The sequence below is a fragment of the Zootoca vivipara genome, chromosome 3 (genome assembly GCF_963506605.1).
Source record: "Zootoca vivipara chromosome 3, rZooViv1.1, whole genome shotgun sequence".
In the NCBI taxonomy this organism is placed as follows: Eukaryota; Metazoa; Chordata; class Lepidosauria; order Squamata; family Lacertidae; genus Zootoca; species Zootoca vivipara.
Genome location: NC_083278.1, coordinates 21083779 through 21107834, shown reverse-complemented (window position 1 = coordinate 21107834; position 24056 = coordinate 21083779). Strand labels below are relative to the sequence as shown.

Below are 24056 nucleotides of genomic sequence, written 5' to 3'. Positions count from 1 at the left end.
TTACATCATAGGCCATACACAGGTTCTGAAAGGGTAATCGCAATCTTATATTCCTGTCAGATTCAGAGGTGGGATGATGGATGTGAATTAAGCCTTTATAGTTTGCTAGCGCAGTAGGAAGTACGGTAAATTAGCAGGTGCAGAAGACGTGCTAATGCTCTGTGAATTAAGCATCAATTTACTGCTTCTTTTCTCTTTGCCCTGCACATTGAATGCATTTTGATCTCAACAGATGACTAGTCTCTAAGCAAGAACTATAGATTACACTACGAGGAACAATAAATTATACCACTCTGTTACTGGTGTTATTAGCGTTACTTCCATCTGGTTTCAGACATGTTTTAGTAGAAGAACCAATGTAAAATGTTCATTCTTTGGTGTGCATGCCTTATCTTGAAAGTAAGAAAAAAAAACATCCTCAATGTTTTTAGCCACAGAATATTCAACTCTAGCAGTTCGAAAGCACGTCAAAGTGCAAGTAGATAAATAGGTACCGCTCTGGCAGGAAGGTAAACAGAATTTCCGTGCGCTGCTCTGGTCGCCAGAAGCGGCATAGTCATGCTGGCCACATGACCTGGAAGCTGTATGCCGGCTCCCTTGGCCAATAAAGCGAGATGAGCACCGCAACCCCAGAGTCGGTCACGACTGAACCTAATGGTCAGGAGTCCCTTTACCTTTACCCCTTTCAACTCTTGTTAAAATATTTTTAAATTGGAGGCTTTCACTAAATGCATTACTTTAAATATATAAATGCAGCACTGGTGATTCATGGATGGACAGAAATGTTCATTAATTTCAAAACTTAGTTGAATGCCACCCTATGAAATTATTCCTTAGCATACAAGATTTTCAAGGTTTAAGCAATACATGGATATTTTCCAGAAGAAGAAAATGCCAGGAAAAGGTGTAGGGAGTTTTTTTTGAAAAAGTCTATTTTCAACCCAATGCACTGGTCAATCAAAGAGATTGTTTAACCACTTTGTCGGCTGGTGGATAATGAGACTTAATTTCTAAACTAAAGAATTCAAAATTCAGGTACATTGGCTAAGTTGTTCCAATCAAAGCCTGAAACTGTTAAGAGATTTAAGACGCTGAGCATTTAAGGTAATTTTCATACCAGCATTGCCTTTTCCCACTATGAAAGGCATTCAGCAATCAAATGTTATGTCCCTTGCTGAAAATGCATTAGATTGGGCAAAATTACTCCCTTCCCTAACTCAGTGCTCCATGAAATTGTTGCACCTTCAGGAGGGAATGAAGCATTTGGAGCTTGGGACAAAAGCTCTAAATAACATTCAAAGCATCCTGTAAAAATACATTTTGAAATAGTTCATTAAAAATGAAGGCTATTTATTTGAATAATCAATATATTGGTGGATAATAATGTAAATACGTCTTCTAGGTCAGGCCATGGAGTTCTTGGAAACCAATACAAATGCTCTATCAGGCCATAATTATATGGTGGCTACTCCCATTAAATTCTATAAAAGCACAAGAGACATAAACATAAACATAAACATACACACACACACACACACACAATCAAAACATAAAGAATTACATTTACCACTATGCACAGCATTCAGTGAAAGTGATTAATATAACTATGGTTTGTTTGGGAGACATAGTTGCTATTCTGACTTGCTGTTTTCTATGTTCAAAGCTATGCAACAAGTTTTAAAAAAAAGAGGCAGTCATATAAAATTTTGGGGCAAATAATTACATACCCTCAATCTTCCAAGAACAAATAATGCTTTTATGGCATCAGTAATTTGTGAAAGACAGAACATTGGCAAATAAAAGAAATAGGACTCTGCTTTACTTCTAAGAAATAGTGATTTATATGCACACTAATATTTGCAACCAAACAGCTGCTTCACTTCGGCATCAACCTAAATTGCCTCCCTGGAATATAACACAGTGATTTGTGGGAAACAGATTAAAATTAGTTTTGCCACTTAAAAAGTAGTTAGCCAGAATAATTTCTGCTCCTTTCACACAGTAAATTCCAGCATACACATTCTTTACACTCAAAGATTCCATTGTACTTTTTTTATAGCTACGCCCCCACCCCTTAATTTCATGGGGCCATTTTCAGTGAAATGGGATAACATTTTCTCATTTGCTACTTTTTGGGGGGGAGGGAAGAGAGAGACCCTCGGGTCTAGTGGTCACAATTTTAGATTTCCCAGAATACCCTTCAGAAGAAGGGAATTCTGGGAAATCAAAAATAGCAGCTGCTTTTGTAGCTGATCTTGGAGGAGCTCTGCAATGTTCTCCACCCCACAAAGAGAAACATGGCTAGAATCCCTGAAAATGAAAAAAAGAAGTGAAGCAGTTTCACCAAGCCACCCACCACCAAATCTCACCCCAAATTCAAACTGAACTTTTGACCTTTCGTAAGTTTGGCTCGGCATTACTTTAAACAACACATAGCTTCTGGTAACTATTCATGAATTTGCCTCGGCCCATTTGAAACCCATTAAATCCAGTGGTCATCAACACACCATGTAGCAACGAAGTCCGTAAGTAGAGTTTGCCAAATCTTGTGGTGATCAAATTCATAGGGTTACCATTCATTCTAACATTAAAGGAGAGGAAGAAATAATGTTTCTGCATCCACTTTGATGGCACTGTGCACAATTGTTTTTTATAAACCTTTTTTTTTAGTATAAACTTCTGAATAAACATACATAGGACTGGCCTACATACTAAAGAAGTGAAATAGCTGACATCTTTATTGATTGTAGTGTGATGCTGCTAATTGTTAAAACAGTCCTGACAACTCATTCCCTATTTGCATTTGTTCTGCTTGTTTTTGCCTGCCCTGTTCCAAGACAAAATGACCTATTTTTCGATGCCTCCTCTGCATTTCAACCTCCCACACCCACAGTTTGAATGTTGGTTAAAGACCTGAGATCTAGAAGCACGTTTGAAAAGGGGGGAAACATGGACAAGGAACTAGTTTATTAATAAATGTGAGAAGCATTGAACTACCTCTTTTCAAACAATGCTCTAAAGCTACAGCCCCCTCATTCCTGAATGCTGCAGCACGAAAAACATAAGACCAATTTCATCAATATGCTTTGGTCTCACTTTAGTATCACAGAGATAATCACAACTGTTGGAAAATGTATGTGAAGTAAGTAAGTGTATATCAAAACAATTTATTGGAATGAAAATAGAACTGAGATAAGATAGGTATTAGAAACACTGTCTTTTGCTTCTGTTTTCAGTTAATTCAGTGTGGATTCAGTATTCGTCTGAATACTGAACAACTGCACACAACATGTTTAAATTTAGGCATGTGATATTCAGAACACTATGTGAATTATGGTAACCATTCATGCTTCAGCCCAAATGAGTGGACTATTCTAGAGAATCTTATTTAAATTGTTCCTCAAAAAGCACTGGGGTCTGTGTGTGTGTGTGTGTGTGTGAACATACTGATGAGTTTTAAATAGGGATGTCAGCAATAATGGATCAGGAGCAGTTTTCAAACAGTAGAAAGGTCAGCACAAGGGCAGAAACCTGGCATACGAGAAAACTGGTCCTATTAGCTAGAAGTTATTGTTTGGTGAGATACTCGTAAAGTTCGCTAGACGTGCTGCTACCTAAATTGCAGTGGTTGTCACAAAACTAGAAGTATCATTAAAAGAAAAGCAACACACTCTGGTAGAGCCAGTTCTCTCTTTCATTCTCTCCCATCAAAATGAGAAGCACATTTCTACTCCACAAATCCTTAAAGTGTAATTATATATTAAGAGGTTATGATGACTCACAGAAAAATATTTCTGGCTCCTTCCATTAGAGGGCAGTATCCTACCACATCATCATTCTGAACACATTTCTAAAGGTGTTTGTTTCATTCCTTGCTGTAACTTAACATCCCACCCCCACCCCCAGTAATTCACCATAAAGTATTTCTAGAATAGCATTAACAACATTTAGTTGACTAATGTATGTGTATTCCTGATGGAACTGATACAGGCATTGTTATCATCACGACAGCAATGACAACAACAACTTCAACAACTTCAAGCAATTTATGAATACAGATTTTTTTATGGCTAAATGAAGGCTTCTATAAATATGCAATGAGAACACTGCCCCTTGTTTTGACTTACCATATTGATGGTGCTTCAGTGCCACTGATCTCTAAGAAATCGTAGCCTTCCTCTAGTTGGAAATCCGTAAAAACCAAAGCAATGGTATCTCCTGGCTCAGCTAGAATGGTCCATGTGCAGTCAGCATTGTTATCATACTCAGAAGGAAAGTGAGGACTTGAAATAATTCCACTTGTCCCACGGAGAGTTCCTCCACAAGCACCTTCAGCTGATTATATTAAAAAATGCAATAGAATTGGTCACACTGATAATATATAAACCGTGTTAACAGCACCATGTAAGGGGGTATATACAGAGATGAAGAAACGCTATACATTTTATTACTTTTAAGAAACATCAAGTGATCCCCGACATCTCCAGTTAAAAAAATAGCAAGCAGTACATGTTAGAAAAGATCTCTGCCTGAGATGCCCTGTTTGAGCATTCATCCTGATTTATTTGCACAAAGCTTTTGCAGAGGTTATATGACCTTTGCTGTTTATAATTAAGCATTCATCCTGATCTGTCAATCAAGAACGTTAAGCCAAAACACATATAAAAATCATAATAATAAGGACAATAACAAGCACCACCACTGCTCTCACTCATTGTATGGCAGCTTCATGTGTTCATATATGTTTTTGAGAAACAAATATGCATTTTCTCTGTGTGCATAATTCCATTGTGTTCATGTTTATATCATGGCATTGCACAGTATGCAGAGCTTAGATTAAAGGTCAGCATTTTATGACTTCTCTGCTATTAACTATTAAGTCATGCATGGAGAATTTCCAGTTGCAACACAGCACAAAAGTATATGCCACGCAACAAAAATATTTTTCACAAATAGACTGGAAGAATGATCACGGTGAATCATGTACAGCATTTTACAGGAAGCATTTTAAGGGGACAATTGTTACATTAGAACTTGTGTTATTAGTATAAAAACTTATGCAATTGTAAAGGAAGTCTTCTCTGCAGTTCAGTGGCATGAAAAATTAAAAGCTCATTAAGTCGGCTACGAAAACGGTAGCTGAAAACTAAAAGGCAGCAAGAATAAACAACGTGGTGTTGTGTCCCCCGTTCCCCCCCCCAGTAATGACAAAGCCCTTTTCACTTTTACACATTGTATTATTTTATCCTACATTGATCGTGATTGTCCTCATAATATCATTTTATAGACACATATGGAACTTGACAAGGTCTCTGGCCCAAGGAACCTATCAGCTAATGAAGATGTGTGCAATACAAAACAATTAAGGGATTAGATTCAAGTGGGTGCGAGAGAAACACCGTAGGTAGGTGGCCTGTGATCAAAGTCATGACAGAGGAATCAATTCCGGAAGGTACATTTTAAAAGAAGAAAGAATGGCTTGGCTTGTGCAGTCAGAAGGCAGATCCTACCCACCGATAAGCGCCTTTAAGGCATTTGTTTCTCCATGACTCTGTTATAGAGGAGTAGCAATGGGCAAATCTGTCAACTTTGGTTTCTCTCAGTTTCTCTCCCCACCACCACCCCATAGTAGATTCTGTCTTCCACATTTCCATTTCAGTTTGTAATTCTTGGTTGTTTCTTAAGTCCTTGTCAAAACTCACCAGAATTCCTCCATTTCAATGGCTTATTTCCTCTTTAGAACAAACTATAATTTGCCATTGCAGCCAAAATACCAATATACAATTTGTGCTTGCCCTTCACGTAGGAATGGTTGGATTTCTGATTTATTTATTCCCCTTTTCCCCCAATCTCAAATTCAGTTCTCAACATACCTGTATGCATTTGCTAAATTTTGCACGCGCATACACACATAAAAAGCCCTCAAGAAAATTTGTCAGCATTTTTGTGCTACTTTCTCCTAATAAACACATTTTTGCAAGCAATTTCCCCCAGTGCAATACATATTTGTATGCTAGTATCACTAATATAAACGTTGTTATTTTGCAATGCTCCCCTGTCGTCTTCTTCTTCTTCTTCTTCTTCTTCACTCGTAGCTGAGTAAGATTATCTTCCATAAACACGGTTTTAACAATGGGTCCATAAGTGACTGTGGAGGCCAATTCTGGATACAAACGTCCTTCCACAGTGGGGACATTGGTTTCCAGGCGGGAGTTGATCACGGTGTGGATTTGCCAAGCGTGCCTTCCTCTTAGCACGTTTCTCCCTTGCATCCTGAGATCGAGTTTCTTCAAAGCCCATGAAACCTTTGGTAAAGGCTGTTCTCCAACTGGAGCGCTCGCAGGCCAGTGTTTCCCAGTTGTCAGTGTTTATACTACATTTTTAAACATTTGCCTTGAGACAGTCCTTAAACTTATTTTGTTGACCACCAGCATTACGCTTTCCATTTTTAAGTTCGGAATAGAGTAGTTGCTTTGGAAGATGATCATCAGGCATCCGCACAACATGACCAGTCCAACAAAGTTGATGTTGAAGAATCATTGCTTCAACACTGGTGATCTTTGCTTCTTCCAGTACACTGGTATTAGTTTGCCTGTCTTCCCTTTGCAGCGCCACAAAGCCAACTCAATGGTTCAATGGAAAATGTCGATCACTTCTCCTACCTAGGCAGTTACCTTTCCACAAGGGCCAACATTGATGCCGAAATCCAGCATCGCCTGAGCTCTGCAAGTGCAGCTTTCTCCCGATTGAAGTGCAGAGTGTTTGAGGACCGGGACATTTGCAGCGAAACCAAAATGCTTGCTTACAAAGCTATTGTACTACCAACCTTACTATATGCTTGTGCAGGGGCGTAGCCAGGATCAAAATTAGGGGGGGCAAGGGGCGGGGGCAAGGGGCGGGAGGGGTGGGGCCACAGTGGAAATGTGGGCGGGGCCACGTGGCCTGCGCCTCCCAGGTCTTCTGAGGAGGCGGCCCCAGGCTCCCGCACCAGGCGCCAAGCTCCAGAGTCATGCCGGGAACGCAAGCCTGTGGCTGCCTCCTCCGCGCCTCCCAGGTCTTTGGAGGAGGCGGCCCCAGGCTCACGTTGGGAGCGGGAGCCTGGGGCCGCCTCCTCCGAAGACCTGGGAGGCGCGGAGGACGCAGCCACAGGCTCGCGTTCCCTGCGCGACTCTGGAGCTTCGCGCCGGGAGCGGGAGCCTGGGGCTGCCACACTGCTGCGCCCCTCAGCCTTTGCTTCTAGGGGGGCAATTGCCCCCTCCTGCCCCCTGCCTACGCCCATGTGCTTGTGAAACATGGACTACTTATAAACGCCATCTCCAACACCTCAAAAGATTCCATCTCCCCTGTAGGGAGGTTCAGTGACACAACACTGCCACCAAAAGGCCCTGCATAATGTCTCCACCAATCACACCTGCCACCTGTAGTGGAACACAGGGTGGAGCTTCAGAAGATGACCACAGCTTCTATGCAGATTCATGCAGGAATGATGGCGGGCAGTGAAGAACTAACATCAATACTATAGATATGCCATAGAGCTCTCATTTGTGGCAAATGATGGACATGGTCTTTTGTCCTGCCAAAGACCATGGGACTCAGCAGGAAGACTGAAAGTTCACGAGAAATAAAGTATTATTTGCCCGATGCAGCCTCTCCTGTGTTTTCTCCTCACGTGGAAATTGAACATATGAAACACCCCTTTCAACCTTTAGGGTTTTAAAGTGGTACATCAAAATTTGTTTTATCGTAGAATTGTAGAGTTGAAAGGGACCAGGGCGATCATCTAGTCCCATCCACTGCAATTCAGGAATCTTTGACCTAACGTGGGGTCAAACCCAGAGAGTCTCATGCTCTACTGTCTGAGCTATCATACAAGACACATTTAAAAAAAACAATATAAATTCTGCTTCAAAGACTTGTCCTTTCTGCCTCTGATGCAGGCAATTTAGTGAAATGCCCAATTCACTGGATTTTTTTTTAAAAAAATGTTATCTTCTTGAAACATTCCTGTAAATGCACCCCATCACACCCTTTAGAATATTACTTTTTCAATGTTAGCCAGAAGGTGATAAAGAACTATTGCCCAAATAGAAGCGTATTGACAATATCACTTGGCCCCATAAATATAGTTGTCTTTTAAAAGAAGCATTCAGAGCATAGCTTGCTGTCTTTTATAAAGCACCTTCTGTATTTATATTGCGATATATCTGCAATCCTTGTGTGCTGCATAATGTTCAGACCGTTCTGCGGTGCACAATCCTCCATTCTTTGGAGATGGCACAAGGAGCCTTAGGATAAGCCTGTTAGAAGCCAATCAAAACTTCGTAAAATAAATGAGCAATTAAAGAGCACATCTGTGCACTTTTCATCTCAGCAATGCGAGTACAAATTGGGGGGGGGGGAAACGGAGCTATCCCCACACTACTTAAATATGCAAAGAACTGAGGTCTGTGGTTATCAAGACAGTCTCTGCGCAAATCCAAACCAAACCTGACATCACCTTAGAATCCCTCTACCTGAAATTATTTATAGTGCTTATTGCTGCAAGCAACAGCAAGCTGAAAGGATGTGGCAAGGCAAAAAGAACTCCCTCTGCATTTTACAGTTTACTTTTTTGTTTTCTCCATACTTTCTGCATTTACTTTCCTTGTTTTTACAGGTTACTGCTTGGTCACAGCACAGACCTGATTTGAGTGGGGTGGAGGGGCTGATTCAACTAGCAAATTGTAAATCTGACCGCTCCCCCCCCCAACCCACCCCGCTAAAGACAACAAAGGAATTTCACAGTCTACCATGCCAAATATTGTCTGGAAATGCTTTTAACTATTTCATTTGATGACGAGAATTCAAGTGGTTGATGTGCCTTTCAAGTTCCAAGCCCTTCAGTTTATGTTATCTTCTGCTCCAGCAAAGAAAATAACTTGACAAATGACATGCCAATACTTCAGTGCACAAAACTAATACGGAGATATTGATTTCCAGTGAGGTCAACATCAATGCAAGAATTGGACTAAATCATAAGTGACCTTGGAACTCAGAGAGGCATATTCTAACGTTTTTTTATCTTGTTACTGTTTTATTGCTGTCATCCTTTTTAAAAGTCACAGTGCCTATCCTGGATTTTAACAGCAAGAAAAATGAAACACAGCAGGTAACAAGTATGTTCCTTTGTGTTTAGAGTACTTGAACAAACCTGCCCATCTCTGGCCTAGGGCATTGCAACTTAAGTTCATAAAAACTCATTGCAGCTTTTGCAAAACCTCTGTACTATTGCAATCCTACTTCCCATACAAAAAATAGTTCCGAGCCCAATAGGACTTACACCCTGATAAGTGAGTATCACTGCTGCGGTTGTGAACCTTTTGAGGTACATTAGAACATTTGGAAATTTGACACCAACCCATCTGTTTGTTTTTCTTGCCCATCTTCAAGGTCACTCTCCTCCCTGTAGACAGACAGAATTCACATGTATTCACATGCACATACAGAATCACAACAGTGATTCAAGGCTTGGTTGCCGATCTGAGCCTTGAAAATGTAAAGAGGGCTGAAAAAGGAATTTGGAAACAACACTTTTCAAGCTTCTTCCTCCAGCTTTTTAAGGGCTAAAGAACTTGCCGCTTTCTGACAAAGGTACCTCTCTGTGTGTGCTCCTTGCACCAAAGGAACTCTTCAAGGATATGCCACATTCGTGCCCTCTGGTAAAGGTCTGCAGCCTCAGTTAATTTTCGTAAACAAATGGCACTCACTAAGTGGCTCATACTTATCAAGCAAGTGGTGTGCTAATAGAGAGATAAATAAAACTTAACAAGTGTGAGAAATGATAAATGTTCCCTCTACATGGCTTATAAGAAATAAGATGTTTAATTCACTTCTATTCAGCACATGTAATAGACTGCACCTATAGCCATTCACTTTACCTATAGCTTAAATAAAAAATATTTTTAAATAAAATGCTCCTACCTTAGCAGTAGAAATAATTAAAAACTCTATTTTGCTCCTCTCACATGAAAGCAAGTTCTGAAGGCATGAAGCTAGCAACTAAGTTAACCATCAACCACAAATAATAATAATAATAATAATAATAATAATAATAATAATAATAATAATAATTTATTTATACCCCACCCATCTGGCTGGGTTTCCCCTGCCACTCTGGGTGGCTTACAACAGAATATTAAAATACAATAATCTATTAAACATTAAAAGCATCCCTAAACAGGTTGCCTTCAGATGTCTTCTCAAAGTCTGGTAGTTGTTTTTCTCTTTGACATCTGGTGGGAGGGTGTTCCACAGCGCGGGTGCCACTACCGAGAAGGCCCTCTGCCTGGTTCCCTGTAACTTGGCATCTTGCGCTGGACCTCATTGTCCGAGCAGAACGATGGGGGTGGAGACACTCCTTTAGGTATACTGGACCGAGGCCGTTTGGGGCTTTAAAGGTCAGCACCAACACTTTGAATTGTGCTCAGAAACGTACTGGGAGCCAATGTAGGTCTTTCAAGACCGTTGTTATGTGGTCTCGGTGGCCGCTCCCAGTCACCAGTCTAGCTGCTGCATTCTGGATTAGTTATAGTTTCCGGGTCACCTTCAAAGGTAGCCCCACATAGACCACATTGCAGTAGTCCAAGCGAGAGATAACTAGAGCATGCACCACTCTGGCGAGACAGTCCGTGGGCAGTTGTACTGCAATGTAACTGATGGAAACATGGTTCACATTTTGAAGATTACAAAACAAGAGGGAGTCATTAGAAGTGGCAGGATTTCCTCTTCCCTGTTCCTTCAGTGGCTTTCCCTTGCAATTTATCACCAGCAATAGAATAGATACAATTAAAAACTTGACTGGCATTTTATAAAGCTCTTGCAAGTGACATATTGTCATTTCCAGTCACATTATGTAAGGCTTATCAATTAAAGGAAATTGCAGCTTTAGACAGCTCCAAATGAGCCATACATTATTTACTAAGCCTTATTAAAAGTATCTGCAAAGTCACTACTGGTTCTCTATTAGATGTCATCTTTCTATAATTCTTGGGGATTTAAAAAAAATAAATTATGCACAGTGATCCATTTCCTTAGCTCGGCAAAACAAAAAAAATAAAGCAGTCACAGCTACTTCTAAAGACCTCTGCCTTCAGACATCTGTAGCTCATAGCTGCCAAGTTATCCCTTTTTTAAAGGGAACTTCCCTTATGCTGAATAGGCTTCCTCGTGAGAAAAGGGAAAACTTGGCAGCTATGCTGTAGCTTATTGTTTGTCTTTTATTAGCCATTTATTGAAATTATATGCTCTGCACTGACATTCTAAAACATCCCATTGCTATCATTAAATCAAACATATCCAGAATTGCCAAACCGGCAATTCATCAAGTCAACTCGCAGAATTTGGAAACTGCACTGATGCAGATACAGTAATTACATATTAGCCATGGCATTGATCTGTGCATCCAGGTGACTTCTGCTACCTCTAAGAAAAAAGCAAACTAATGCTCATAATTAAAGATCAAATATGGCTTGAAGAAAAAGTAAAGGAAAGCTCTCTTACAGCTAAGGTACTAAAGACAAATGCGCTGACCCATCTTATGAAACATTAATTTTTCCCCCCTTTAGTCCAAGGCTTCCATTGACCCTTAAGCATTGTCTTCCCATGAGCACCTAGGAAGCACCTGCAGACTGCTAGAGAGACTGTAGTTTGAAGGGCTTATTTTGGACCTTTTTTTGGTGAATGCGAGAGGACTGGGAATGAAGGTTGTAAAAACATTGTCTAGCAAGTGGAGAAATAGCTGGATATTATTCTGGAGTGCATACTCTGAACAGTTTAAATAATTGTTACATACATAATTGGCAGGCATAATTGAATTAAGGACGATGCACAAAGGAAAGCGATGAATTGAATAAGGAGGGCCCTGTCTGAGGGGCAGGGAAGAGAAGATATCCCAGGGCAGGAGGCTGTGGGAAGAGGTGGAATTTCCCAGGTGAGAACTGGGAGGGGTCACTCTTCTGTGTATGGAATAATTTTGATACAGGGCAGTGGTTCTTCTTTTCTTTCTTCCCTTCCCTTCTTTATTCTTCCTTTTTCTGTTTTTCTTTTCTAGATAAGTGTGATTTTTTAATTGTAGTTTATGTTGAAAACTTTTAATAAAAATTGATGGAAAACAAAAAGAAAAGGAGGAGTGATGTAATGGTGTGGCTGTGGGGGGGGGGACTTCAAATGACCAAGGATAGGGGAGGACTCCTGTTTGATTCTCTTTTTAATGAGAATTTGGATATACTAGAGAAAAAGCCTACTGGAAACCACTGCAGGACACTAATGGAAATGGATATTCTCAGTTTGGGCAATTTGAATTGCAATTCTGTTTTGTTTAGCAAGCACATTTATAATTACTTAACAAGAGGAACTATTATAGTTTTAAGTATTAAGCGAAATAATTGAAAAGTTTACCATTTTCAAATATAAGCAAAATAATCCTGATTTGTATGAATCAGCAACATTAACAGAGAAAGGAATTAAAAGAATACTATACATTTTTTTCAGATTTCAGTATGTATATGTGAACTATATTACAATGCAAGCTATGTGATCCAGCAAGAGTTAAGCACTTCTAAAGCCAATTAATTTCATTTCCAGTTGAAATCAGTTAAACTGAAGGCAGCATGAACTCATGCTTACTCAGTGCTTAATTTCAGCTAAAATTGGAGATGGGAGAGAAATTTTATTTTGTTTGCATTTTAATTCACATTACTCACTGAAACCCTGAATCCTTTTGCAGTCCAGTTTTTTAACCGAACAATATGTACGAACAATATGTAGCAAACAGAGTGCATAAAATGCATATATTAGTGAAAATAGCATTCAATAAAGTTTTATATCAAGAGAAATGTCTTGCAAAAATGTGTTGATCAGCTAACACTGAATACAAAAAAAGTTTATTAGGAGAAATTAGCATGAAAATGGTGGCGAATTTTCAGGAGGAAGTAAAAAAAAATTACAAATTGCTTTGGAAATGTGGAAAACAGATTTTAATACTGGAAAAATAAGAAACCGAGAGAAACTGAATTGACGTATTTGCCCCTCCTCAGGTAGACAACACTCAATATACTGTACTCATATCCCATCCTAAGTAATATATCGTTTGACACCTTCTTTGTTTTCACAATAAACTAATTTCTTTCCTTAGTTCAGAGAATGATATATACATTACTTGTCAAATCAATATTTAAACTTGGAATTGATTTCTCACACAGAGACACACACAGAGTACCAGATTGTGAAACCAGCTGCTTCTGATCGATGTTAATGAATTGTGCTGCCCCAATAATGGTAATCCTAGAAATGATAGTAACTCTAGGAGTAAACTGATTTCTTTAACTGTTTTTGGTAGGATAGTTTCTTGATTAAGAACCCTCAGATCTCATCTAATAATGATCTCAATGGCCACCATGCTTTTATCAGTGTAAGTGCTTGCACTTGTCAAAAACAGCAGCAGAATAATTGCCATGTTTCATGTGCAACGGGAAAACTGGGTCACTGGAATCAAGCTACAGTGAGGATTCACATATTACAGAATTAGAAGGTGTACTTGCAGTTGATTCAAACACCTACTACTGGTATCCATCCTGGCTGTAAATCCTGGAAGACCTGCTCCCTGCCTTGCAGACCTTCCCTACTTGGCTTGCAAGAGTTGGGCCCTGGCTGACTCCAGCTACAAAAAAACTGAATCTGCTGAACAGACTCTGGGGCTGGCATGTGGTTTGGAGGCTTCTGCTGTTGGGGGTTGTTTCTGATTCTGTATCTTTATTTTAGAGCTTGGGATTTATGTGGGAATTGTTCAGTTTGTATTTTTTAAATATTTATGACTACTTTTGTTATGTTGTAGTTATTATGTCTTTTTTTTTTTCATGTGGCAATCCGCCTCGAGCATGGTTTGAACTGTGGAAATGCAGCATATAAATAAAGGTATGCTGTTGGTCCCAGTCCACATGCACCAGATGACTATAATATGCACACAGTTCGAAAGAGAATTGTTGTTTCTTCTCGTATGTTGCACAGAATATGCAATGTACCTAGGTGCACTTATTAGTTTGTCATGGCATATTGTGCAGTCCTACGTGGCTGAAATAAATGGTACCATTAGCTAAGTTTAATAACATTTTAAAATGAACTCGCTGTTGAGGGATTTTGGCTGTCTAAAAATATTTAGATAGATTAGCAAAAAAGCAGCGTGTGAGTAGTTTGAAGTTTGAAGTGTATTAGCTGGAAAAAGTCTGTAACACTCATGCCCTCCTTGTGTGTCTGTCTTCCTTATGTGACATCATTTCCTCTGCCAGCAGCTGTGCTGGCTGCTGGGTTGCCCACAGTTGTAGCCAATTGCAGGCCATCTTGGGGGCATGGACCAGAGGGAAAACTTATTTCCTGTGAAAGCCAGCCACACCCAACCCTCAGCCTCAGTCAATGCTGGAAAGCATTCCCCCCCCTTTTTTTTACCTTGCTCAGCAGAGAAAATCCCAGGCATCAAGCCAGTCTATTTTCAGCAATTCTCCTTTGCCATGGGGTCAATGTAATATGGAGTCTTGGCTCATCCCAGACCACATCAACAAACTTGGAACATTATTATTATTATTTTGGACATTTGTTTGGCCATTCTACGAATAACATATTCATTTCAGATCATTATTTCACAATAGATTTCACAAGGTTCATGCTAGAAATCTTACCTCTGCAAAATGGAACTGGAAAATCCCATGATGCTCCATTTCCAGGACTCATGATACATGTCAACATAGCATGGCCTTCGAGGATATAGCCGGACATGCAGCTGTACCGAATTTTATCTCCAATATTGAATCTTGTGCCATGAAGAACTCCTTTTGGTATTTCCCCAGGATTGCCGCATGTATGGCTAGGCAACACTGATGAAGAAAAGGAATAGATTTTATTAAGGTAGAATGTAAAGAATAAAAACAAATAGCACTTAATTGGCTGAGACTTCATTGTGCAATAAGTATACATATACATAACTTTTTGTTTCTCTGCTTTCACTTAGAGCAAATAAATTGTTCCTTAGGATAATGAAACGCTGTTCATTAGGAAATAAGCATTCAATATATCAGATAAATACAATTTTGTATAGAAATTTAGGGTGGTACCACCGGACATCTAACTCTCAAGAAAATGCATTTAGGATTGCAGCATAAATTGTGTGAAGCAGCGTAATAGTATTCTATTCAGCTCCTTATTTGATTATTACTAGAAATATAGATATTCTTCCAAGGAACTTAGAGAACTATCCTTTCCAATGTGCCGTAGGAAAGCAACACACTGTACTGATACATAGTCTAAAATTTTCAGAAGATGTCAGTATTTGCAATTATATGTGGCGCCAGGAGCAAGTTCAATGTTTGGAAAAAAAACCAACACCATAATACATATCCTTGAAGAGTCTGAATTTTGGTAATGCTCAGCTCCTTTCAAAACAGGGGAGCCAACTTGAGCCCCAGGTTATGGGTGCCCAGTGTATGTGACCCCTATAGTTGTCACCCCTGTTTCCAAGGGAAGAGTAGAGACATGATTCTCTAAACAACAGCACCAGCAGCATAAACAATAGCAACTGGGCAAATATACAGCAGCCCTGCAAAGCTAAGCAGAGCATTAACAACCTATTTGTCCAACCAGACACAGGTCTGTAATGGGTGGGAGTGGTGGAAATGAACCACATTGGACACAATACCATTGGGGCCACGGATAACCACTACATAGCCACACAGAATTGTGGTGGTAAGGTGGAATTGAAACATATCCTGCCACCAAAATAAACTGTGGCAAAGTGCTTCTCACCCCGGCGCAGAAGCACTGGTTTCTTTCCGCCATCGCCAAACCTTGCATTGCATAATTTCTTGAGTGATAAATCTGGCAGGAGGTGCTAATAATAGCTCTGAAATGGTTTACCTTGGGTACTAGACACAGCCAATGATTAATGTGGCACAAATATATAATGTGTTTAACTTGTATTCAAAGCAATGAAATTTTAATCAATTGACTGAGGAAGCCAGCTCAAGTCAATGGATTTAAGGGTACTTAATTTTGGCTTCAATTGGAGCCACAGTGTGTTTGAATACTGATCCTACATTTACCATAGCATTGAGTGTGTGTCAGAATCTTATGCAGTAACTGCAACCAGTAGCAGAATCTTTATTCTATGAAACCTACTTGCAAGAAATAACCATTTGGATAACATTAGCTCTAGTGAAGCTTTTAGAGACCGAGTGCCCAAATTGCAACCCCAAACCCACTTATTTATCACAAAGTGCCAATATGGCAATTTAACCTCATCTCATTTTTTCTGTGTGTTTCATGCTTCTTCTTTATGACTGCTGTTGTAATAAATAATCCTTCATAAAGGTTATTGCATTACATTCTTCATTAAATTATCTTTCCATTGATATATAATTTTATGGTATAACTCAGTGTTTTTTTTTCTAAAACAATGTTTAGGGTTACTCTCATTTTGACTCAAGAAAATCACCAAGGGGAAAAATAAATACTGTATATTCCTGCGTATAAGACTACTTTTTAACCCAGGAAAATCTTCTCAAAAGTCGGGGGTCGACTTATACGCCAAGTCGTGTTTCTTATACGGCGAGTATATCCCAAACTCTATATTTTTAACTGGAAAAGTTGGGGGTCGTCTTATACGCCCAGTCGTCTTATACGCCGGAATATACGGGTACAGTTCAAATTGGGGGAAATAAATACAGTGAATTTTTTCTCCCGTTAAATTCACAAAATGTTTAGGGCTATGAGTCCCCCTGCATCCCCACTGGGAAAAAAGCACTGGTATTACTCCAAAATAAAGTGGTGTTATGAGCCATCAAAACTTGGAAATACATTTTTCCAGAAGGTTCCACAATTTTGACCACTAGTGTACACTGGAGGGCTGTACTGGGAACCACCCTCTCCCAATTTTTAATATGAGATAATAATGATTGTCTGCGTGGACACATATAAATAAATAAACCCAGCCAGATGGGCAGGGTATAAAAATATTATTATTATTATTAGTATTATTATTATTTTCTGTCGTTTTTTCGGCTGCTGTTTGACCGCAGCCTCCATGGAATGAATTTCTCTGTTGGCTTCTGCAGGAAAGCCCAGTGAACATATAAACCCAGCAGCCCCTTCTTAGGTTTCCCTCTTTATATGCTTACTGACCTGGGAGATAAGCCCTGCTGAACTCAAGGCGGCTTACTCCCAAGTAGGAAAAACAGAGTGGCAGGAGGCCAGGGCGCATCAAAAGTCAATGCCTGCTCAGCCCCACGCTCGCTCGCAAGGCCCTGGTGCCACAGGCTTTGGATGGTGCACGCAAGCCCTCCTCCTCCTCCTCCTCCTCCTCCCCCATCCCCGGCACGGAAGCTACGGCCCTGCTGGGGCAATGGCGCATGTGTCCTCTCCGGCACGAGTGCCATAGTTTCACCACCACTGCTCTAGTGTGACACTGTTGGATGACACATAGCTAAATCTGGTCTTACTGGAACACACAGCTTATGCCTCCTTTGCCTTAAATCAGGGATGGAGGACCTGTGACCCTCCAGATGTTGTTGGACTATAATTTCCACCATCCCTTACCATTGACAATACTGGTTGGGGCTGATATGAGTCCAGCAACATCTGGACGGCCACTTGTAGTTGCTTGGTCAATATTATTGTTTATATAGCTTTTTAAAAAAATGTGTCTATACTCAGTCACTGTCTGTTTCCTATATGTAACATTGCCCCCTTGGGCCTAAATCACTCCAGCTTGTTCCAACTGTTTGTTTGTTTTGCACTTCCGTCATGAGCGACGGGTATAGACATGAGATATGAACACTGGCTTGAATCACTGAAAGCATCTTCTTGTATTATCAAAGGCTCAGCCATGCAGATGCACAAGGAGAGGTGTCCCAAGACATTTTGTTGCCTGAGGCAGAGGATACAAACCAAGTGGAACCTCCTACTATCTTGGTTAAAAAATAATAAACTGCCTTTTGCTGCCCTTAATGACAGTTTAAGCCGAGCCAGGATGCTTCGCCCATCAGCTGGCCATATATAGAGGTGCCTCATCCTTTTGGTTGCCGCATTGCTGCTATAATACTCAAAGTGGCACTCAAGTAGGTATGACTGCAAGATAGATGAAGCTTGCAGATCTTGGGTGCTGAGAAACAAAGCAGGATAGCAGGACCTGAACCCAGAGCCTTCTGCCTGCAAAACAGGTGCTCTCTAGTCTTCTGTGTCAGTCAGAACCCAAATAATGGGAATGGGAATGATGTATATAATACACTACTCATGAAGGCTTGAGGAATGGCTTTCTTCAGACTGCAAGGCAGATACCAGCCGGCAGAACAAGATTAAACAGATTTCTAGATTCAAGGTCAAGTCTGTTAGCTGTCGCATTACGAGACTGGTGTTAACATAGGCATCGACTCCAGGGGGCCGAGGCTCCTTGCCCCCCCCCCAATTGTTGAGGATGAATGTCCCATTGGGCTCCCTCCATGTTCTTCGGAAGATGGTGCCTTAGGGTGTTAACATATATAATCACCAAACAAACCAAAATATTCTCACATTCTTTGTCATTCGGTTGGTATGCTTTTAATAAAGTATTAGATTAGCTGGGGGGTTGAGGAAGCATTCCCAGCCTACCATATAGCAGAGATGCATTTTTAAAATCCTTAGATTGCAATAGAAGAGAGTAGGCAGAACTACATAGCTTGAACAGCAGGAAGCTAGCAAAAGAAGAAGAGAAGAAATGAATAAGCTATGACCACTTAACTTCTATTGATGGAGGAGAGCATCTACACCCAGAACAACTATACTTTATCACTTTATACATGTTGTCTCCACTCCAATAACTACAAGTATAATTATAGGGTGGATGTCTAAAAAGAAACCTTGTGGGGGTGGGTGGGAAATGTTTTCATGAGTTTTATTCTTCCTATAGATGCTTTCGACTACAACTCCCATCATTCCTGACCACTGGGAATGGTGGCAGGGAGCTGTAGCCCATGACATTGTGTTGGCTACCCCTGGTCTATATAGTTATTGCTCCTTTAGTGCTATCCTCAGCAATCTTTTCATCTACATTTTGTAGCGAGGATTTTCGCCTACCTACTTCTCTGTGTAATAACACATATCAGGGAGATAGAAGGCTTTCCTTGGATGAAATGAAACTGCTAATCAGGCATTGTTTTCTCATTTGAGATGCCTCTCAGGCCCTTGGTATCACTCTGTTACTATCTTTTCAATTTCCCAAAGACCTAAGTTAGTCATAAGAGCTGGGGGAGAGCCTGAGAGAAGAATCTGCCTGCCCACTGGGAAACAATTGAGACGTATCCCTTTGTAAGTCAAAGATACAGGACAGGGCATAATGTCTCGGAAGAAAAGGCATTCTAGAAAGCTCATTTGAATTTGAACTGAGAAAAACAAAATAACAGACGCAAATTTTGTAGAACATAAGCAATCCCCTGGACAACAAGACAAAGCCAGAAAGCCATTACTGTTTGGGTACTACGGAGTTTCAGGCAATAACTTTTTTTAAAAAAAAAAAAACCAGAAAACTCAAGGGTGCTGACTTCTGACACTCAAATTCAATTAAACTGGCCTCTGAGTTATTAGCTGGTTTGGATTTTAATCCAACTAGCGGCAGATCCACCACATACATTTAAGGCTCACCCAGTAGGAGTGGAGGAGGAGTTTGGATTTGATATCCCACTTTATCACTACGCGAAGGAGTCTCAAAGCGGCTAACAATCTCCTTTCCCCTTCTTCCCCCACAACAGATACCCTGTGAGGTGAGTGGGGCTGAGAGACTTCAGAGAAGTGTGACTAGCCCAAGGTCACCCAGCAGCTGCATGTGGAGGAGCGGAGACACGAACCCGGTTCCCCAGATTACGAATCTACCGCTCTTAACCACTACACCACACATGACTTCTCCAAAAGAAACCTGAGAACTGTGATTTATTCTGGATGCTGGAAACTGTATTTCTGAGAGGGGCAAACTATGTTTCCCAAGACTCCTTGGAGGAAGTCATGTGCTTTGGATGTGTTTTAAATGTATGGTGTGGATCTGCCCCCCATTGGATTAAAATCCAGGAGGCATGGATTGGGTCAATTCATATCAGAACTGACAAAGACTGAATTCCTCAAGCAACTCTTCCATACACACATCTACCCTGCACAATGCTGCTACCATAAAGTCCGACAGTACCGGTAGGTGCTCACAATGAGGAAATCGGTTATAAAATTCAGGGAAGGAGATGATGTGCCCCTTCCCTCATTTCCTCTGTCCCACCCCCACCCGCTGTACACTTTGTCAATGCAATCAGCTTTATGTTACCACTGTTTTACTACTTGCGATTTGTATTCATAAATCTGTTTGGGTTGGAACAGAATCGATTTGGTTATTTTACACTGTAGCTTGTTTTTTAGCAAACTAAATAAAGAGAAATTCATGGGGCAATAAATCAAGCTTGTCTTTTGTGATTCTTTTCCTCCCCCTCAAAAAATAAAATAAAATAAAATCTATAAATACTCTTTATTACTTCTCAACAGAAATGGGATGTTTTGGAAAGCACAGCAGAATTCAGAACTCCATGATATCAGCTTACCTTTGCACTCCTATCATATTACAACTTGCAGTGGAAACTGCTATGCTGTGGGGTTATTTCAACCAAAACATGACACTCGATATCACAACTGTTTTGACAAGTATTGATTTTAAGGTTTACCTTCATCTTCAATATGGCTCTTACAGCTGTTCCAGAGACAGGTTGCAAGTGGCTTGAAAATTCTGCTTTGAATAATTAAAGCTTACACTACAAAATGTCACAACATCGTTTGTTCAGCCTGGCTTGCCTTTAAACCTCAATATTTCTAATTTTAACTTTCATTTAAGCAAGTGACCTACTTTATTTGGGTTGGAAGGGATCATCTTTCCTTATATACTTCCCCAGAACTAGATATAAGATACACTGTGAATACATGGTGGTTGCAGATATCCTAAGCCCTAAGGGCACACAGAGGCATCAGTAATCATTCAGAGAAGAGTGGGAAAATAAGTATTTTTTCAATAAATATTTAGGACTGTGCCGTTTAATCTCCTTCATAAAATTTCAGCCTACGTGAGAAATAAAGGGGTGATCTAATCTGTCACTTTCATGTTTTTACACATAGTTAAATTCACATGTTTAGCCATAATTCCCTTCCATTTAAATAACAGCTTGTGGTTTTGGGGGGGGGTTGTTTTTTCTCTGTTGAGATAATAATCTCAAAATACTATGTAATAATCTTTGGCTTTAAAATAATAATAATAATAATACATGTTTACACACATCAGTTGATACATTTACACTTCAGTAGCACCTTAAAGACCAACTAAGTTTTTATTTTGGTATGAGCTTTCGGGTGCATGCACACTTCGTCAGATACGAATCTGACGAAGTGTGCATGCACACGAAAGCTCATACCAAAATAAAAACTTAGTTGGTCTTTAAGGTGCTATTGAAGGATTTTTTTTATTTTGCTACCTGTAACTACATTTACACTAATACAGATACAATTCTGCAATAATCAGAGAAGTGCAAACTGTGGCGAATAGCTCATTTTCAATCACTTTATAAGCCCTAGAGGTGAAGATCAGGCCATTTTTTTGTATCGGGACTCATAAAGACAGAACTCCTCAAGCACTCCTGTAAAAAAAAGTCGTGAGGTATGCCTCCACTGCAAACAAGTTCTTGCTGAAATGCCAAGGTCTTCTGAATGTGCCTTGTGGCATTAAAATAAAGCATGGCACATGTGTATGACGAGTAGGGTGTCAACCACAGCTTATTACCTCTCTGAATTGAATTGAGAGCAAATGGGCCGGTTTAACCCATAATTTATCACAGGGATGTAAGATTAGCTCTGGGGGCCAAATCTTTATCCTACTCCATAGGCCAACTTTGAAAGGTGGTAGGGAAAATCACATGACATCCCTATGGCATCACATGGTTGACAGGTGGGTTGGCCAGCCCAGCTGTCAAAATCCTTTACCGTCCTCACAATCCCATCTCAGGAAGGGCGGTGTGTGGGCTGAGCTTTCTTCACTGGAACAAACATCTATGTTTAAGTCAGTTCATGCTCTCCTCTCAGTTTAGGGGAGAGAGAGAGACTGCCTCAAAGTGTTTTGTAGTGCTCCATCTCCAACAATTAGTCTAAAGGCCACATAACTGCCCCAGGTTAAGCAGCTCACTAGAAAAGCTAACCTATAGACTGAAACTGACATGGGGAGAAATAGAAGAGGACGTCTTCAGTCGGTATGGCTCCCCTTTATCAACATGCCGCAGCCCAACAAGACAACAACAAGAATCCACCGACAGCATGCGAATCAATCTGGCAAACTTGACCCAACAACACCCCACCCCCACCCAATACACACAAACAAATCCCACTGCAGCCAACCAAAGGCATTCAACAAACACACAAAACGTAACCGGCTGTGCATTCACATAAACAAGGTTTGATGTTGTTTTGCCAACCAAAGACAATCAACCACACCCTAGGGCACACCAACCTCTCTCACTACCAAAGAAAGATAGCAAGCGAATAGAAAGAGAGCCTAACCCAAGTGACACTGACACAAAGACTCCACACATACACTAAGTAAAAGAATATAAGCTTTACCACCCCACCCCCTCTCTCCCCAACCTTATACTGAACTGCATGTAACACAAATGTCTCACGATTAATGTAACTGAGCTATAGAAAACACAAATAAGTGCAGCAGGTTGCGCTTAGCTATGCTTTATTGTGATATCCAACCAACTCAACTATTCTCAAATTAATTTTACTAAGTTATGACATATGTAATTGCTTTTAATATGTAATGCACAATGAGATCACATGTCAATGAAAGGTGTAATGGAAACAACAACAACAACAACAACTATTATAATTATAATTATAATTATTTCATCGATTGGTGAAGTCCAACTCCAGATCTGAAAGTCCTTTTTTAAAATATATATATATATATTTTTCTTGTTGCATTCTTCCTAGGGGCAATATTGTTCTTATAAACTCATTGATCATTCTTCCACCACTGAAGAGGCAAGCAATAACAGAGCACCCTGACATAATTTTACTAAGAGAGCTGACAAGACTACACTTGTTGCAGCAGCTGAGGTTTTCTGAAGGATTTTGTTTTGAGGATTCTATCACAACCTCCACAAAGTGCCAGTTGGTTCAGTACATAAGGAAACTTTGAAGTACCTATAATCAACTTCCATGTTTATATGAAAGTTTATGAAACTTCTGTACATTCATAAAACCAAAGCACTGCAGCATGTGAACGGTTCGTAGAGTGAAATGTAACAAGAAGACAAAGTGTTCCTGGAAGGTTTCATGTCTCCCCACACATAATCAGGAATTAAACTGATTAGATCTCTCTGACTTTTAAAGGGAATTTCAGTATTAGAGGATGTTGTCCTAGATTAGACTGAATACCAGACTGATTCCTATCAAAATACATTGCAACTAACAAAGTTATTGTTGTTCTTACAGAAAACAAAAAGCAATTTGCCTTTTTATGTGTTCTTACGTTGTGCCAGCAGTTTGATATATGGACATACACTAAACCAATAGCTTTTGTTTCAACTGTACTAAACTGCCCATGGAAAATTGCAGTAAGCATCTCTAGAGCACCAGTAAGAATGCAATGGTGCTTTCATTATATTAATTTGCATAACATTAACCATATTGCTTTACAATTTTAGTCTTATTAGTATTACTCTTGGCTGTCACTCTATTCTAATTCAATTACTCTTCCCTCAACATGCTGACACATCCTTTTTAAATATAGAGTGAATTAGAATTATTGAGGCAAACAATCACATTTTACTAGAATGTCATGTTGTAGTTTAATATGTTCCAATTCATTTGAGCCTGGAGGCTTTTTACAATATTGAACTAGTCATAAATAGATCAGATCACAAAACTGGAAGTTCCATGTGGCATCTTTTTAAAAAAACCAAATTTGCATTGAGATTAGAATCTGG

The 24056-nt window shown here is 40.0% G+C and overlaps 1 protein-coding gene across 1 annotated transcript in view; it reads right to left on the bottom strand.

Annotated features, from left to right (window-relative positions):
• The window catches only part of CSMD1 (CUB and Sushi multiple domains 1), a 915553-nt gene that overhangs the window by 454242 nt on the left and 437255 nt on the right, over nt 1–24056 (bottom strand). The window contains exons 4-5 of the mRNA XM_035109950.2: nt 14709–14903; nt 4128–4335 (exon numbers count right to left, since the gene is read on the bottom strand). Coding sequence (XP_034965841.2) covers nt 4128–4335; nt 14709–14903 — 403 coding nt within the window. The remainder of the gene's footprint in view (nt 1–4127; nt 4336–14708; nt 14904–24056) is intronic.